The sequence below is a fragment of the Haplochromis burtoni genome, unplaced genomic scaffold (assembly GCF_018398535.1).
Source record: "Haplochromis burtoni strain Fernald_Lab_line unplaced genomic scaffold, NCSU_Asbu1 Contig_276, whole genome shotgun sequence".
Classification (NCBI taxonomy): domain Eukaryota; kingdom Metazoa; phylum Chordata; class Actinopteri; order Cichliformes; family Cichlidae; genus Haplochromis; species Haplochromis burtoni.
In genome coordinates, this window is record NW_024582637.1 from 389,037 (window position 1) to 405,547 (window position 16,511).

At 40.5% G+C, this 16,511-nt stretch overlaps 3 protein-coding genes across 7 annotated transcripts in view; all 3 read right to left on the minus strand.

Annotated features, from left to right (window-relative positions):
- The window catches only part of LOC102302289 (apoptosis inducing factor mitochondria associated 3), an 18,084-nt gene extending 17,369 nt beyond the window's left edge, over positions 1-715 (minus strand). For 2 of the 4 annotated variants that reach the window (XM_005940163.2, XM_005940164.2), the window contains exon 1: positions 128-713. The gene's annotated coding sequence lies outside the window, so the exon portion shown is untranslated. Of the gene's footprint in view, positions 1-127 lie in introns of all 4 variants that reach the window. The other 2 variants (XM_042227682.1, XM_042227681.1) reach the window with 2 other exon arrangements.
- Positions 716-2,447: 1,732 nt separating this feature from the next.
- cldn26 (claudin 26) lies at positions 2,448-3,306 on the minus strand. Its single transcript, XM_005940167.3, has one exon. It carries the CDS (start codon positions 3,247-3,249, stop codon positions 2,593-2,595), a length of 657 nt encoding a protein of 218 aa, XP_005940229.1. The 5' UTR covers positions 3,250-3,306; the 3' UTR covers positions 2,448-2,592.
- A 2,042-nt stretch (positions 3,307-5,348) lies between these two features.
- lztr1 (leucine-zipper-like transcription regulator 1) lies at positions 5,349-14,613 on the minus strand. Of its 2 annotated transcripts, XM_014339372.2 has the most exons (20): positions 14,302-14,613; positions 14,001-14,197; positions 13,851-13,913; positions 13,712-13,768; positions 13,250-13,329; positions 13,049-13,157; positions 12,211-12,294; positions 12,070-12,127; positions 11,831-11,970; positions 11,543-11,744; positions 10,991-11,101; positions 10,803-10,895; positions 10,249-10,344; positions 9,070-9,253; positions 8,804-8,973; positions 7,989-8,272; positions 7,584-7,733; positions 6,864-6,969; positions 6,670-6,750; positions 5,349-6,229 (listed from the first exon to the last, which is right to left on the minus strand). In XM_014339372.2, exons 2-20 carry the CDS (start codon positions 14,150-14,152, stop codon positions 6,113-6,115), a joined length of 2,337 nt encoding a protein of 778 aa, XP_014194858.1. In that variant the 5' UTR covers positions 14,153-14,197; positions 14,302-14,613; the 3' UTR covers positions 5,349-6,112. The 2 variants fall into 2 exon arrangements, with proteins under 2 accessions (XP_014194858.1, XP_014194857.1); XM_014339371.2 differs by having other exon boundaries at positions 14,001-14,613.
- Between the last annotated feature and the right edge of the window lie 1,898 nt (positions 14,614-16,511).

Consider the following 16,511-nt stretch of genomic DNA (forward strand, 5'->3'; position numbering starts at 1 on the left):
ACACACACACACACACACACACACACACACACACACACACACACACACGCAGCATCACATAAACACATATAAAGTAATTACCTCAAACTCTGAGTCCCTGGTGTAAAATGAATGTGAAGGGTCTTACCCGCGTGCATGGAGCAGGTGCACTGAGATCCTGTCAAAGTCCCTGGTGCTCAGCCGTCCCTGCGGACCACGGCAGCATATTAGCACGGGTCTCCTCGCAGTCTTCTCCCTCTCCGGATTGGCTCTAGTATTCCCAGTCTGCGTGTCCCTCCGTACCCTCCTCCGCACTCCTCTTCTTCCTCTTGATGCAGCAGAGGCTCCAGTGAGTGAGTGAGTGTGTGGGTGAGTGTACGTGTGTGCGCTCTGCCCCTCTCAGAGTCCCCCTCAGCAGCAGCAGGAGCAGCAAGAGCAGCACACTGAGCCGACCGGTCGTGGGAGTTGCTCTCTTTTGCAGTCCGAGCCTGAAAACGCAGCACGGAGGACCTTTGCCAGTTTCTCAGCTGTATGCGGTATTGATGGAGTTGCTGAGGGGATGCTAACACAGCATGAATTCTCACCGTTCCCTGCTCTCCTCCACCCAACCCTCCTCTCTCTTTCCTAAACACACACACGCTCGCTCTCTCTCTCTCTCTCTCTCTCTCTCTGTGTGTGTGTGTGTGTGTGTGTGTGAGTGCGCGCGCGCCAGGCTTGCTTTTCTGTTCAGACCCTTTCAGCCTCGCCTTCAAATGTCAAAGACCTGACTTGCCAGCTAAACCTGATCAAAGACTTAACTACCCTCCCCAAAGCACTGCCCCAATGACTGCCCACCTATTACACTGGCTGCTCCCTGTAAATGCTGCTTCCATGAGCATCATCTGCTGTTAAAACTTACCAGTGTTTGGATTTATTGTAGTTACACTAACCACCAGGGAACATAAAATAAACACCGAAGGTGCACTTACTGTGTGTGTGTGTGTGTGTGTGTGTGTGTGTGTGTGTGCGCGAGCGCGCGTGTGTGTGAATGCTACACTTCTATCAGTGTGTGCAGCAGAGGAAGAAAGCCTAAAAGTGCAGTTGTTGCAGTAAATCCTGGGTTCAGTGAGGGGGTAGCATGGAAACGGATTACAAAGGTATAGCCTACTAAGTCTTATAGAAATGAGCTCTTGAGTTATTTCCATTCCTTATGCTCCCACTGTGGGAGAGATGGGTCAAGGTCATTCACCTGATAATCACACATTCATTTCTATGGAAATGATGATGACAGCAGTGACACGGGTGATGATCAGCATGCAGGACCAAAACCTTTATGGTGTTTTCAGAATGCTAATGCTTTCACTTTAAAAAACACAAAAACAAAACAAAACATATTATAAAAGAATAGAGATCATATTAGATCATTTCCACTCTCCACATGGACTAATTTGATGTTTGACAGCTGACAGGTGCACACGCACTGCTCTTGTTTGATGGAAAAAGCATATTTGAGTGAAAGCCAGGGTGGGGCGTGTGGATATGCACGACAAGATGAACTATCAGATTCGCCCAGTGTGCAGGGAAGGCCATCTGACATCACTGACACATCACTCAGTTTAATTGAATTGCCAGGGGTCACAGAGAGCTGCAGTATCTAAAAAGCCAGATCAAGAGAGCAGGGAGAAGTGAATGAATCATTCATGGCTTATAAAACAAATGCTCTGCCAAAATATTAATGCCAGTAGTTATCAGGGGTAGATTTAACCTGTTAATTAGATTTTAACCAATCAGTAAGTAAATGCTAATAACGTACATCGCCCAGCCAAAGAAACATCAGTGCCCTTTTTTGGTGAAATAAAACAAAACAGTTTACATCAGTTCTGACAAAAACAGTGAGCAACAGAGTACATTAAGCTCTAAAAGGAGCTGATGGCACCAAGCCCCCTCCCCATGAAATGAAATTCAACACAGAGGAGCTGCAGCTCAAGAATGCAACCCCTGCTCATTTACTCACTCCTGCACGGCAGTGAGCACTCAGACTCTGCTCACAACTAATGTGGGACATTTTCATTACCGACCCGAGTGCTGTTTACTTATTGTTTAGTGTGCTGATTTTAGGTTTCTTTAAGTTTCTTCATCTTTCAGTTCAGCTAATAAATTGGTATTATGTTGCTAGTAGGTTCCTTTCTGATGTTTTGAAACTTTATGACATACTTTTGTGCGCTTATTGCACACATCACTCAACATTATAACTAATGCATGAGTAATTCAACCAAAATGTTATTTTGACTAGCTACCATACCATTAAGTGAGGTTCCAATGGTGTGTATGTTCTACTAAATAAATTGTCCTCCAATGCTTTAACAAGAATAAAAACTACAGCAGTCATCTACTGTCTCGCATTGTTTTAATAAAATGTGTCGCACACAGTTGCTTCAGATTTTTTTCTTCTAAACAGAGATCACAGAAAAAAAAGTTTTATTTCCAGTTTGAAATCCAGTAAAAAAAACAACAAAAGGGCCCCAAAAACACTTCTGTGCTTCTCGGTAGAACTACTGTAATCTTTCACAGGCTGTCATGCTTTCATATAACGTACATGAACACGCAGATATTACACATATGGGAATATGCAAGTTATAAAACCTCCGTCTTTAGGTAGTGCTGTGTCTTTTGCTTCACCTGTGGGCTGTTTGGTACACTCGATGTCTGCTGGTCGTAGTCGCCCATGCACACAGCTACAAAGAACAAAGTCCCTCCGATGACCAGTGCCAGTCCTCCGAACCATCCGGAGAACATCGCCTCCCCATACTCCCATCGTGGCATCACATCAGGAAAACCCTCGTCCCAGAAGTCCACCACAGTTGTATAGGCCACAACAGACACAGGAGCCAGAGTAGTGAGCCCAGACACCCAGGACAGCACCCCACTAAAGATGAGGAGCCTTCTCTTCACACCAGGCGGCTCCATACACATCTCAACCCCCTCCAGACCCGGGAAAGCAGCCAGTACAGCTGAAGCACCAGTACCAATAGACACTGACATGAGCACCCTGGAGATCTGTAGGTCCAACGGCAGTCCCATGATGGAATCGTAGGCCTTACACTGAATTCCCACTTCCTCGGTGTAGAGGCAGGTGTGCCACAGCCCAGAGAACCAGTTCTCCACTTCATTGAGATCAGAGTTCATTGTTTTCCAATGTGGAAGGAAGGTGGTGATCAGAGATGTCACCAAGCCTCCAACCGTCACAAAGAGCGCGGTCCTTTGCATCATTTTAGCTGTTAGAAAAACCATCTTCTGCCTTTGTGCAGTGAAGTCTGTGCTGTGATTCTGTGTCCAAATCTAAGTAAAGTTAGGTAAGCCATCCAAGTGGCTCTGTAGCTCGTCCCACCTGCTGGACAGACCTGGACGGCCCACTTCTTACTTCTTTAAGAAAATGCACCTGATAAGTAGGAGAAAATCTCGTACCACATAACAACGGCCATACTGTTTGGTTTCAGTGTTCAATGTCATCCCAGCGAACAACGAACTCTGTATTTAAATGAAACCAGATATGAGCAGAGGGATTCTGGGCCGTGTGTTTGCACAAGTCAACTTGAATGAAACATGAGCAACCTGTGCATGAGGGGCACATAAAAAAGAAAGACATAAAAGTTACTGTTTCACGTGACTGTGAACTTCAGTACAACTTTAAACGTTTCAGCAAAATTAGGTGAGGTATGGTCTTTCGTTTTTGATTATATATTATTTGTTTAAGATATTTATTTTGATTTGCAAAATTTCTCAAGTACCTCTACTATGAATAGCACTTTGTGCTCACTGCAGCAATACAAAAGTCCAAAAGAGTCCAGCACTTTGGGAATTCCTCTGTGGGTTGTTACAGATCCTGCAGTACAACTGCCAGCTTGTAGAAAACCAATATAATGCCTCTGCATTTAGGACAAACATTTTGTCTTAGTCCCATGAACAAAATTTACTATAAACGTTCAGAAAATACTTTTCTTTTAGTTTTATTCATCTCATACTGGGATTATTAAGGGTGACCTCAGTACATACATAAGAACCTATAACACATCTCAAATTAATAATTAAAATTAAACCACTTAATTTAATTTAGATCACGTGAGTAAACCAAATTCGTTGCAGTGCAAAACCTTGCAGATTCAAAAGGAATTCATCCGCTCAAACCAGGGAGTGTTGTCTGAACTTATCATGCATGGATCTGTGGAAACTGAGACCCCTGACGGACATGCTAATTTAATGAAAGGTCAAGGTCTGACCTTCAGCTTTTTCACACTGTGTTTAAGATGCACTGGCTTTAGTTTGCAACAATAGTCTGAATTTTAGATTAGCACCAGTAAGGCCAACAAAAGTGTCTTTGAATATTTCACTTTAAACATCAGCTGTTTAAAATTAACAATTATACTGCTGGACTGGATGAGGACTGCTGCCCCACTTTAACCCCAAACACTAAAAACAGCAAAACAACCTGCCAGCTGATCCAGTCTAGTATGGTCCCTGCATAAAGCCAGTGAGGAAGGCCAATGCTGTAGTTTTAGGCAAAGCTGACGTAATGGAGTTATCGGCTCTTTGCACAGATGGCTGTAGGATTTAAAAGCCGTTTAAAAGTTAGGTTTGGGCTTGTGAGATTATAATATTATTTTATGCCATGTTAGACCCTTAATTAAAGATTGTGAATTATTATGTAGTCTTAGTTTGCATTATTTTCCTGAATTAGAAGAAGGTGATAACTATTGCATTTCTTAAACTGATTTGCATTACATTAGACTGCTGATTTATTGTGAATGAATGATATTGTTTTATGATGCATTATACTGCTGAGTTATAAGAAATACTGTTCGCAGAAAGTCATCGCCTTATTTGTCTGATTAGAAGAGAACAGAACATACTGGAGTTTTCTGCCCCATCTCAGCAGGAGCAGATAAACAGGGAGCCAAGGTCGTAGCTTAGGCGCTGAGTGAGAGAAAGCATGTGAATGTTCAGGCTTTTATGATTAGGTGGGGGCCACTAGAGGCTATAAGAGTTTGATCAATGCTCCGCCATTTTGCGATCTGATGCTGTCTGCGTACAGTGTCCATCTCCCACGCGTGTGCTCATTAAAATCATCGTTTGACTCAACCCGGCCGGACCAGTGTTGTTATTGTGTTTTTTCCTCTTGTATCCATCCCCAATATTTGAATCCGTAACAGGCTCAAGAATAAAGTCATCTGTTAGAGACTCTAACAGATGACTTTATTCTTTTTGTGTAGTGTTATCACGAATCTAGAGCCCAGAAGATTCGTGATAACACAACGTGACGATAGCTTCTAAAGAGAGGTTAAATCAATCAATTCTGTGGTTTCAGAAAAACTTCAGTTTTTTGACACATTCCTTTGTGTTTATTGATTAACTGACAAAATGGTTGCGCACAAACTTCAATCACGTTGGTATACTGGTGAATCAGAGCACAGGCACAGAACACATGACTCATTCTGTAAGAGATTTATTAAGGCTTCAAGTGCATGATAACAGAATAATATCACTAAATACTAAGTTCAGTATTGTAGGATACACAGATTTTGTTAATGGTAAGAATTATCACAAAGACATGTGCCAGCAACAGTACTTAACACAGAGATATATTATAATTATTTTCATATGATTTGGATTCTTTACCACAAAAGACATATGTAAATAATACAAACTTAAATGAATAGAGATTTAGATAAATAACCCATTTGACTTTAATAGATGTGATGGTTTATTGAGATGATACATCTGATGAAATTGAATCCATTTCTATTGTCACAATTATGAAAATATACAGTAACCTGTATATTTATCAAAAAAAAAATGCCAAAGCAACAGTGAGCAGAATAATCTCTAAATGCAAAAAAGGTCTGTCTGTACAAAATAAATAAAAGCAGAGTTATACATGAAAAGATAATTTTACACTATTTAACAATTCTAGGTACAATCTGGTTCCTTCACTGATTTCATTCCTCGCTGAGATGCAGAGGGACAAACAACAACAACAACAATAGCAACTCGATACAGTGTGGATAAAAGGCATCAGTTGAATGGGGTATGACACATGCAAGGAATGATTAAGTGGAGCAGGGATGTATGGCTTCTGCAAGAGTAGAAAAGAGCCGTCCTAAATATCGGAGCACATCTCGGCACACTGTTTGTCTGATATGTGTGTGGCTAGCGACTCAATGATGTCCAACAACAGCAGCTGGCTGAGAGACCTCAGGTTGGGGAGCTTGGATACCTTTGGGAGGGGAGGAGAACAAAAAAAAAATATGAAAAAAAGAACAGCAAATTAAGATAAGACAATGAGTCAAAAATGGGGAATAAGCAGCACTTGATTGCTCATGCACAACAAAATGAAGATAAAAGATAAAAGGAAGATAAAAGCTTAACAGAAATACAGCAGAGCTAACACTCCAGTGAAGTAAAGTGAAAACTGAGTGCTTCTTTGTTCCTTTGGATAACAAACAATAATCAGAGCGACACCTCATCGCAATGTGATGAGGTGCTTGTACAGCCGGCCAGCCTGTAAACAGTCTCCTCTTCACGCAGAAGATGGAGGGTGATCCACTAAGAGGCCAAAGGTGTCAGTCTCCCGCAAAGAAGAGGGGACTAGAGGGTTAGCTCAGCTGCAGTGAGTGGGCAGCAAACCCCCAGGGCTTCGGATACAAGCCCACCCACCTTGATGAACTGGTGGACAATAATGTGGAGACAGTGCTTCTTCATGTCCAGAGCCTGGGTCTTATCAGCTGCCTCAAGAATCTGAGAGAGGATAGCGAGAGAGAAGTGAGTGAAGAAATGATTTATTTTGTACAAAAGTGAGGGACTGCATTGTCCAATTAGGTCACTGCTCCCCCTGGGAGAAAGCACAATACCTGCAAGACATTCTCCACAGTGACGTTCATCTCGAGATTCTGCTTGCAGTAAGCCTGCAGCCTGTTGTTAGAAAACCCATAGTAATATGGTGCAGCAAACAGATAGCTGTTAATCCAGGGTCAAGGATGTAAACCAAGTTTACCGCAATGAAACTCACGTTAACCAAAAAGGAAGGCCGGGTGCTTTGACAACCCATGTGGCTTAATTTTCAAAAAAGCTTCAGTGTGATTTAGAAACTCACTATATGAAACTGCAAATTTAACAACTCCATAACAGAAACATTTTAGGCCCTATTTTGTTTCTGGCATTGACACATTTATGAATTATTTCATTGTGTCCCTGAACTTATCTACTTATAAAACCATTTATAAACATTAACCAACACTAACTCTTAACTTAAACATCACCATCTTCTAACTTACAGATAAAAAGTTCACACCTTTTTTATGTTAAATATTGAGTTCTTTTGTGATGAGCCAGCAGTTTTACTGTTAGTGATACAAACTGTACTCGATACAAATGTCTCTGTAGGAATATGTTGTGTTTTTTTAAGGACCTGAACAGAAGAAAAGTATTGAGGTCTGTTTTTAGACAGAAATTAACTAATTAATCATTATTATTATCTAGGCTATCTTTACTCATTTCATTTTTATTTATATTTGCAGAAATGTTAAAGTTAAAAAAAAAACCCCAAAAAACTCTACAATTGAAAAGGATACAGGGAATCCTCTGGAGGCATGTTCACGTCACCATAGTAGATATAACGCAGCATCGACTCAAAGGCCTGCTTACTCGGGACCATCTCACCAATGGATATATTTACTTGACCGTCCACGGGCATGAAGGAGCGGAACATTGCCTCAAAGTAACTGAGGAGTAACAGTATCAAAAGGATAAGTCACACCATTAAGCTGAAATGGACCATGACCAACTGTGATACAACATCAAGCCATTACAGAAAGCAATCAAATCTACTCTAGAGTAGATTTAGTAGTAGTAGACCTAGAGTCAACTATCGGCACAGGAGCATAAAATCCACATTAAATCAAATTCAGCTTAAGTAAGGTACCAAAAATACAAAACAAAAACAAAACAACCCATCCATAAAATCTACGCTGATCTACCTGGACCGAGCTGCTAGTATGGCTTTGTGTGCAGGCCGTGGGTGACCATCTAACAGCAGAATAATGTCACAAAACTCAAAGCCGCTTCCCTCCAGGTAGGCCTTCATGTCCTGCACCAGGGAGGTCCCGATGTCCACAGGCTGGTCAGAGTACACCCTAGGAGGAGGCTGCTGCTTTCGTCGCACAATCTCCACTATCAGGGGAGTGGAGAGATGCTCGAACTCTTTCGTCATGATAACCTGGTTAAAGTGTGACTCCTTAACCACAAAATTAAGGCAATGTTCCTGAAGAAAGAAAAAAAGATGTTGGTATTAGTGTCATAATAGCTAGTACTGTCAAAATTAAAGCGTTAACGCAGATCAAGCCGGCATCACGACTAACGCGGAAAAAAAAAATTTAACGCATCTGGAGCGCAGAATGACTCAAAATCCCTGAAATGTTTCTGTCAACGCATTTCGGGCAGTTTGTCCAAGTAGAGTTACCTTCGCACATGCGCAAATGGGCAGTAGATCTGGTAGTGATGGGGAGCTGAACCAATCAACTCAATTTGGAAGATATATAAGTTTTAAACAATCAGAAACAACTTTTTTTGAGTTTTAATGAACAAAATGTTAGCAGGACAGCATCCGTAAACTCTTGTTTGTTTATTTTCCAGACTAAAGTCATATTCATTTAACTTGGCCTCACTCCATCTTTTTACCATGGTCGTCCATGTTCCAGCCCAACAGTTTGAAAAGCAGTGAAATTAAGAAACTTTAACCACTAGAGGTCAGTATAAGACGCTTTTCCGCTGTTAACATTTAATCTGGACGTACCTTGAGCTGGTCGAGCTGCAGTTTGTTGGCATTTTCACAGACACTGAGAACATTCTGCAGGTCGACTGATGCTTCAATGTACTGCACACAGAGCTGCTCCAGCCGGGAAAGCTTAAAGCTAAGGGCCAGTTTGTACACATCCATAATCAGGAGAACATCCTGCACATGACCTGTGTAGACAGATACACACACGAATAAACATTTTCCCTCTCTTTTGCAGCAAGACTGGTAACAACCAAATGTGAGAAGCATGAGCAGAGTGGTACCTCTGCGAGGGTACTGGATCTTGTCTGTGTAGAGAAACTGCATTAAGACTTCAAAAGGCTGAGCCTCCGCTTCTCTGATGGATACCTCCAGCAGCGGCTGTGTGCCCGATGGCCTGTTGCCTGCTGGCATATCTTTTGGGCCTCCAGCTGCTCCTTCATCCTCACTGCTCTCCTGTTTTGTCTTCTGTAAGGCAGTAAAGTATGCAATTATCATTCTGGCTCAGTGAATACACCAGTGACCCATTACTCTTACAAATGCTTATATTATATATCTTGATGCCTCAGACCTACAAGCTTAGATAAATATGTTCATTAAAGCATTAAATGTGCAATATTTATGCTGCCGCACCTTTTCTGTAGTGAAAGCCTCACTGACTTTTCATAAAACTGAAATTTAGAGAATGTAGCTCATCATCCAGTCCATTACATTTCACGGGTTACTAAAATGGGGACCTTGACTTTGCGCACAATTTGGGTGAAGACCCAATTAGGTCAACCTTTAAATTTGATTCAGTTCTGACGAATACTGTAGGACTAGATATTCTTGTGAACTGTGGACCGACGACAGACGCCTCGCCATGGCGGATGAGCTGAAAATTAACTAAAATGATTACATTTGCAGCTTCACTTTGCGCATTAAGTCTGGACTGAGTTAATTTTCTATAAATATGAGTGTCTGAAGAAATACGAGCAATAACTCCTTGATTTTCCCCTTCAACACTATTGTTGAACAAATACCAAACACTAGCCTTTTATTATAGATAATTACCAAATCATTACTCTTTCTTTATGACAATATCGCCACTCTAACCTATTTCAGTGGAGATGGAAACCAACCAATCATGATGTGATCACGACTAATTGTTTCCCCTCCTGCGGTGTTCATTGTTTTAAAAAATTTTTTTAAAAAGGTGTTTCATTTCATGATGCCGCACAGCTTGAAGAGTGCAGGTTGGAGGATGTGGATTCAATTCTAAACCCTTCTGCCATTTAATATTTGAATTGTGACACAGGTGCTTGAAGTTGTGTCACCATTTCACCGTGTTTCTGATTTCCAAGATGTGGGATAGGTTACAGAGTTACATAATCAGCCTGATTTTTCACATTTATAAATATCTTCTGAGATCACTGACAGTCTTGTATGTGTCAGAGGAGATGCACTTGGTGCATTGTCCTAACCTGTCGCTGCCTATCTCGAGCCTGCAAGATTTTCTTCCGCAACCACTGACATCTTGCAGTCACTATGGCGATATGCCCCAAGACTCTCTCTTCACTCTGCAAACAAGACAACAATGTCAAGTCAGACAAGTGGAAAAAAACAACAACAAAAAAAAAAAACAAGTTTGGCAGATCATGTGGGAGTCACCATGAATTTCAAGAATTGCCTTTGGGTTTGTGAGCCTTTATGTAGCTTGCCATCACCAGTGTGTGAATGTGTGGATGACTGGATATGTAAAGCGCTTTGGGGTCATTAGGGACTAGTAAAGCGCTATACAAATACAGGCCATTTACCATTTTTATTACAAGAAGACAGTTGAGAAAGCTGGGGAAGAGGGCAGGGGGAAGCCATGCAGCAAAGGTGTCTGGGACAGATTTGAACCTAGGCCCATGCAACAACCGCAGAGCATACTGGTAACCTACTAAACCCATGTAGTTAAACCGGCACCCCACCTTGAAACTTTAATCAGCAGTTTAGAGGCTTGGCTTCCAGTTTTACAGCAATGAAAACTCACCTCGCCCAGAATAAACTCCACATCACAGAACTGACGGTTCTCCCACAGTTTGCCATAATCCTCATGGAGGGTACACTTTGGGTAGCATGAAAACTACAAAAGTGAAAGTTTTAGCAATCAATCTTAAGCCAGGACAGACTTTTTAACTATGGTAGTATATCTCAGCAATGAGGTGATTTGACACCAACCTGGAATCTGTACATCTCCCCACTGCGGACATTGTTGTCCACAGTCCCGCCAAAGATGTACATGGCATCCAGAATCACAGCAGCAGCATGGAAGAGCCTCCCACTGGGCATCTGAGAAAAAACAAAAACAAAAAAAGATAGAGTTTAATTACATATCTGTAAAATTCACCTACATGTGTTTTATATTCCTATCTGGGGTGACACAAAAGGAACACCATACCACTATGATTTACAATAATATAAATTGCACAAATTTCTGCAACAAAATGCAGACTGTCTACAGAAACGAAGAATGTAAAGTAAGTAAACTCAAAATGGCTCATCACTCAACAGCTTTTCCAAACATATTGTGTTTGCATTACATAAAGAAATAGTACAATAGATAGGAATGGAGCGTACAGGAACAAAGTGTTCTCGTTTAATAATTTACTGTCCTAATAAATAATATTTGTGATATCATTCATCCACCTCCATATCTACTAACATAGTTCTTTGTGTCAACAAATGAATGATATCACAAACACAATGAACATTTTCCAAATTTTTTTATACCTCACTGTCATGGCTGGGTTGGATCACCTCCCAGGTCTGAGAGTCAACATCATAGCAGTGCAGCTCATTGGGCAGGGTGTTGTCAGCAGCACCTCCAAATACATACAGGTGCCGGTCAAAGGCAACCATAGTGTGTCCATAGCGCCTCTGCGGAGGTGGAGGAGAGCCACGCAGCAAATGTTCGGTTGGTATACGTGTCCACCTGAGAACATGGGAGTTATGAGTGTCGGGTAATGCTGGTAAATATAGTATAAGTAGCTGAATGATATAAAAAAGGGTGCTGCTTACATGTGGCCTTGGAACTCAAACTGAAAGAGGTTGTTAGTAATTTTGGCTCCACTCTGTCCAGAAAACACAAACATCTTGTCCCTGCATACGGCAACAGGGAAGTTGCAGCAAGACGGGGGAATTTCACCACTCTGATCGATCTGATGGACACAAAGACAGACGTGAACAATGACCAAGAGTTTCTGAGTCTTTAACTTTAAATGTTGTTCTCTTTTGTTGTGAAAATGAATGAAACATGCCTCTTCCCAGCACGCGTGCTCTCGGTCCTGCAGACTGATGGTCCACATGTCATTCAACCTATACGTGGGCGAAATAGTCACCAAGGTTATGCACAAAAACAAATACATCTGCAGAAAATGAAATAAAAAATTCATACATACCTGGCATTTCCATCATAACCGGCAAATATCCAGAGTTTATCACTGTAGACTGTGGCCCCATGTGCAGATCTGGCCACTGGCAAGCTGGAACAGAGATGCAGGATTTTTAGGACTAGTTTCACAGACAACACTTAAGTATAGTCCCAGACTAAATTTTTATTTGCCTCTGTACCTCAAAGGGCCTTGCAAAGACTTAAAACAGTTGTAGATTTTGCTTGTCCTGGATTAAACTAAGCAGACTGCAAGACTGAGGATTAGAGATATTATGGGATTAATTTGAACCTTAAATTAATTTTTGAAGGAGGTGGGCTTAACTTTTATCAGCAATTTTGCGAAGAATAGAGGATTTTGGAGTTGGGGGGGCTGTCATGCTAGGACATAGTAGAAGGCAACTGTGCACAGTGTGAGGTCCTCCAAAGTTTTAGTTTAGCCAGTAAACATAAAGGCACATGCGAAACCAGCCCACAGTTTTTCCAACATATTTTATCCTGCAGAGAACCTAAAGCACGGGTGTTGAACCCCAGGCCTCGAGGGTCGGTGTCCTGGAAGTTTTAGATGTGTCCTTGATCCAACACAGCTGATTTAAATGGCTAAATGACCTCCTCAACATGTCTTGAAGTTCTCCAGAGGCCTGGTAATGAACTAATCATTTGATTCAGATGTGTTGACCCAGGGTGAGATCTAAAACCTGCAGGACACCGGCCCTCGAGGCCAGGAGTTTGACACCCCTGACCCTAAAGTATTAAGGGTGGGAACCACAGAGGCAAGATACAATAATATCATGGCACACAATAACAATGTTTGGTCATTATTAAAAAGAAACGAGTTAATACATTACCTTCCCTCCACTTTCCATTCAGTCCACTGTCCTGTAGCAAACTTGTACTCAAAAAGGTCATTTTTATTTTTCAGGTTTGAATTTGAGTAAATGTCTCCAGTGTAGCCCCCTAGAAAATATCAAATTTGAACATTACAGAAATGCCACCAGAGTTTAAAATGGATAAAATAAAGGATTTTTTATAGATAATGAAGGATTTACCAAATACAAACATGCTGCTGCCATAGACCACAGCTGAGTGGTGGTATCTGGGGGCAGGTGGCGTTCCAGTGGTGAAAGCTCTGTGAATTATAGACATGTGTCAACTTTTATTTTATTATATGGTTAAGATTGTGTATGTTTTATATATACTCTGGCTGATTTGGTGTCTTGTATTGTAATACTTTCAAAAAGTGTCCACTGTGGAAATAAACTGATCTTTATGATTACTTTTTAGTGCTCCTTGTTCTGATACTCACTGCATGCACACTATGATGGTCTTAAAATGTAAATGGCCTATATTTGTATAGCGCTTTACTTAGTCCCTATGGACCCCAAAGCGCTTTACACTACATTCAGTCATCAGTCATAAATGTGTGTTAATCTGGGTTATTCCGTGGATTGTGATATGTATTGCAACGAAGTAAAATCAAACCAACTGCGGCTGTGAGGCTATAGCCTTACCGACACCAGGAACAGTCCTTCACATCAAAGCGAAGCAGATCATTCAGCATGTTTTTGCTGTTGGGTGACACAGAAGTCTCACATACATATAATAACACATATATCTGAAAAATGTCTTCAGAAGTCTTGTAGCCCTTACCCATTATCTCCCCCGAACACATATATTGCATCTCTGTAAGCCACCACAGTGTGCTTGCTGCGCCTGCGTGAAGCCGCATGAAGTTCAGTAAAACCACAGGTATTCAGTTTGAGTGAAGATGCTGCTGCTGCTCATCTGTCCACACCTTACCTTGCACCAACAAACTCATCGCACGGAGGGAGTCTTCTCCAGCGATGAACAGTCTCAAATGGGCCGAAATTAAGTGTCAAATATTCCACGCTGTCAGAGCAGCTGTGGTCGAAATCAACACTCGGAGCCACTTTAGTTGACTTACAGGACATGTTTTTGCTAACTCCCCGGCTCAATCAGATTTCAGGGCCACTCATCTGCAGGGACGTGAACGGTTAACGACGCTGTTAATGCCCCAGCATAAGTGCTAATACTTCTGTCACTACATGTAAATCTGGAGTGACATTGGTACTACTCTTAACCAAGTCTTCTTTGTTAAAGATTAAGGCTGTTGTCTTTCAGAGAACTGTTAGCTACAAAAAAGCTCAGCTAAACCTGGCTAGCTAGCTAGCCTCTAGCTAGTGCTACGCCCCAAAACTAGCAACATGAATAACAAAACGACAAGTTAACGAACAACGCTAACGTTGCGTTAAAACATCTGGCCAACCGCTTCGATACCTACGATGTCATGATATTACACAGACAAAAAAACAACACCAAGAAATCAAAAGCAGTGGTAAATCCACGCCCCCCACAACCCTGTATGTTGCGGGTACTTCACTTCCTGTAATATTAAAAAGGCGGAGTCAAAGTGCTTTCAGTCCTGTAATCTTGAGTAGTATGAAACACTATAGGTATTAACGTTAATTTACACTTTGGAGTCCTACTCTAAAAACCTGTCATAGATTTAGCACCGTCTTCAAAGCTGGAATGTGTTAAAGAGTCTTTGAAATTAAAGATTTTAAAGCACGTTAAGCAAAGAAAGAAAATAAGGAAACTAAAAAAAGCTGCAGTCACTCATTGCTGCAATGAGTTTTATGTTAAAAACAAGGATATAGTGTCCACTTTCACTCTTTATCTCTGAAGCAGTAAGTGGTTCTCTGTTGTTAGCTATCTGCACTGAAACAGGGGTTAGATAACTTTATAAATGAGGGTTTTGTGGAGGATGGCCTGTTTGAGTCAGGTGCCCCAGTGGCTCACCAAACTGACAAGCAGGAGTCAGACAAAATCCCCTCTGTGTTTGATTTTTCCTTGTCTGTTGGGTTGGACACACCGAGCAGAGAAATCTCAATTCCAATGAAGTCAGAAATGAAAGGTGTAATCTTTTAATTATCAATAATGGCACAGTGTAATATGTCAAATGTCGTTCATTTCAGGTTTTATTTGTCAAATTTTAATTCCTGTCAAGGGTTACATATTTTTTTCCATTACAGTACATCCTGATATGTAAAACCGTAGACTTAACAGTGTTTCTAAGTCTATAACTGTCTTAGCACAAATGTTAAGGACATCTCCAAGCAATGAAAAAGTATTGTGATCATGCAGTTTTTGTTAAAAACATAACCATCCTCATTGAACTTTTCATGTTTTATTTTTTATTTTACAACAGCAAATAGCATTGGATTTAATTACAATCTTCTAACACTGATCTTCAAAATAAATGCTTTATTAGGTCCGTTTGGAACCACTACAATTTTGAGGCATTATCGGCACCAAATGCTCATTTAACAGGAAACTTGTGAAATGTTATTCACCCATCCATAGGCTGATACAATATGGCCATTTATCTTAACCCACAATTTTTAGGAACATATATTTCTCATTTATTTTCAGAGATGTTGAGCCGTCGTGTACATTCATTCAGAATAATCCCAGGGCATTCAACAAAATTAAATGGTTGTTTTAAATAAACAATATTACATTTAATTTTATTCTGAGACTTAGCTTATCATATATTGCTAGTAACAATGGATTATTGTATGGAGGACAAAATCAGGAAATTGCACATTAGTTAAAATCAAATCATTAATAATACAAAACACTAAGAATAAGCAATACTGAATGGAAAGAAATACTGACTAAATATTATAGGTGAATTTACAAACATAAATTAATGAAATGAAATTGCATTTCTTATGAGTGGTTCTGATAATAACGCCGTGTAGACATCCGAGTGGTGTTTGACACTGTTGGTCATTGTACATTTAGGTAGGATCTTACTTGACAGACATATGTTTTAGGTTATTTTCCTGCTCTCTACACAAGTCACATCACATTGTCACTTTACCTCCCAAAACAACTGGCAAGAGCAACACATTATTGTTGATTATCACTGAGATTTAAGCAGCAAACAAAAACGGAACAGTAAAGTTCTCACATGAAGAAAATGCAACATTTATCCTATAAAATTAAGGTATTTTTACTGCTAATTACATCATTTTTAATGGCTCTTTCATTTATTGATTCTTCTGTTGTTATTTATTAAACATATTAGATGACAGACATGGAGAAACACGTTTATAGTTGATAACATTAATGATGATTTGATTTAGAATTTGTAGTGATAGGACTCAAGTAGACTGATAGCTAATGCCATTCGTTTAAAAAATATATATACATATACATATATATATATATATATATACACACACACACACACACACACACATATATACATACATACATACATAT

What these genes read in the sequence shown, in the direction of transcription:
- lztr1 (XM_014339372.2), bottom strand. Translation starts at nt 14,152, where the DNA reads ATGTCCTGTAAGTCAACTAAAGTGGCTCCGAGTGTTGATTTCGACCAC. An exon ending in GGTTATGATGGAAATGCCAG is followed by an intron (nt 12,128 to 12,210) that starts GTATGTATGAAT and finishes GCCCACGTATAG; the next exon opens with GTTGAATGACATGTGGACCA. An exon ending in GGGAGATGTACAGATTCCAG is followed by an intron (nt 10,896 to 10,990) that starts GTTGGTGTCAAA and finishes TCACTTTTGTAG; the next exon opens with TTTTCATGCTACCCAAAGTG.
- cldn26 (XM_005940167.3), bottom strand. Translation starts at nt 3,249, where the DNA reads ATGGTTTTTCTAACAGCTAAAATGATGCAAAGGACCGCGCTCTTTGTG.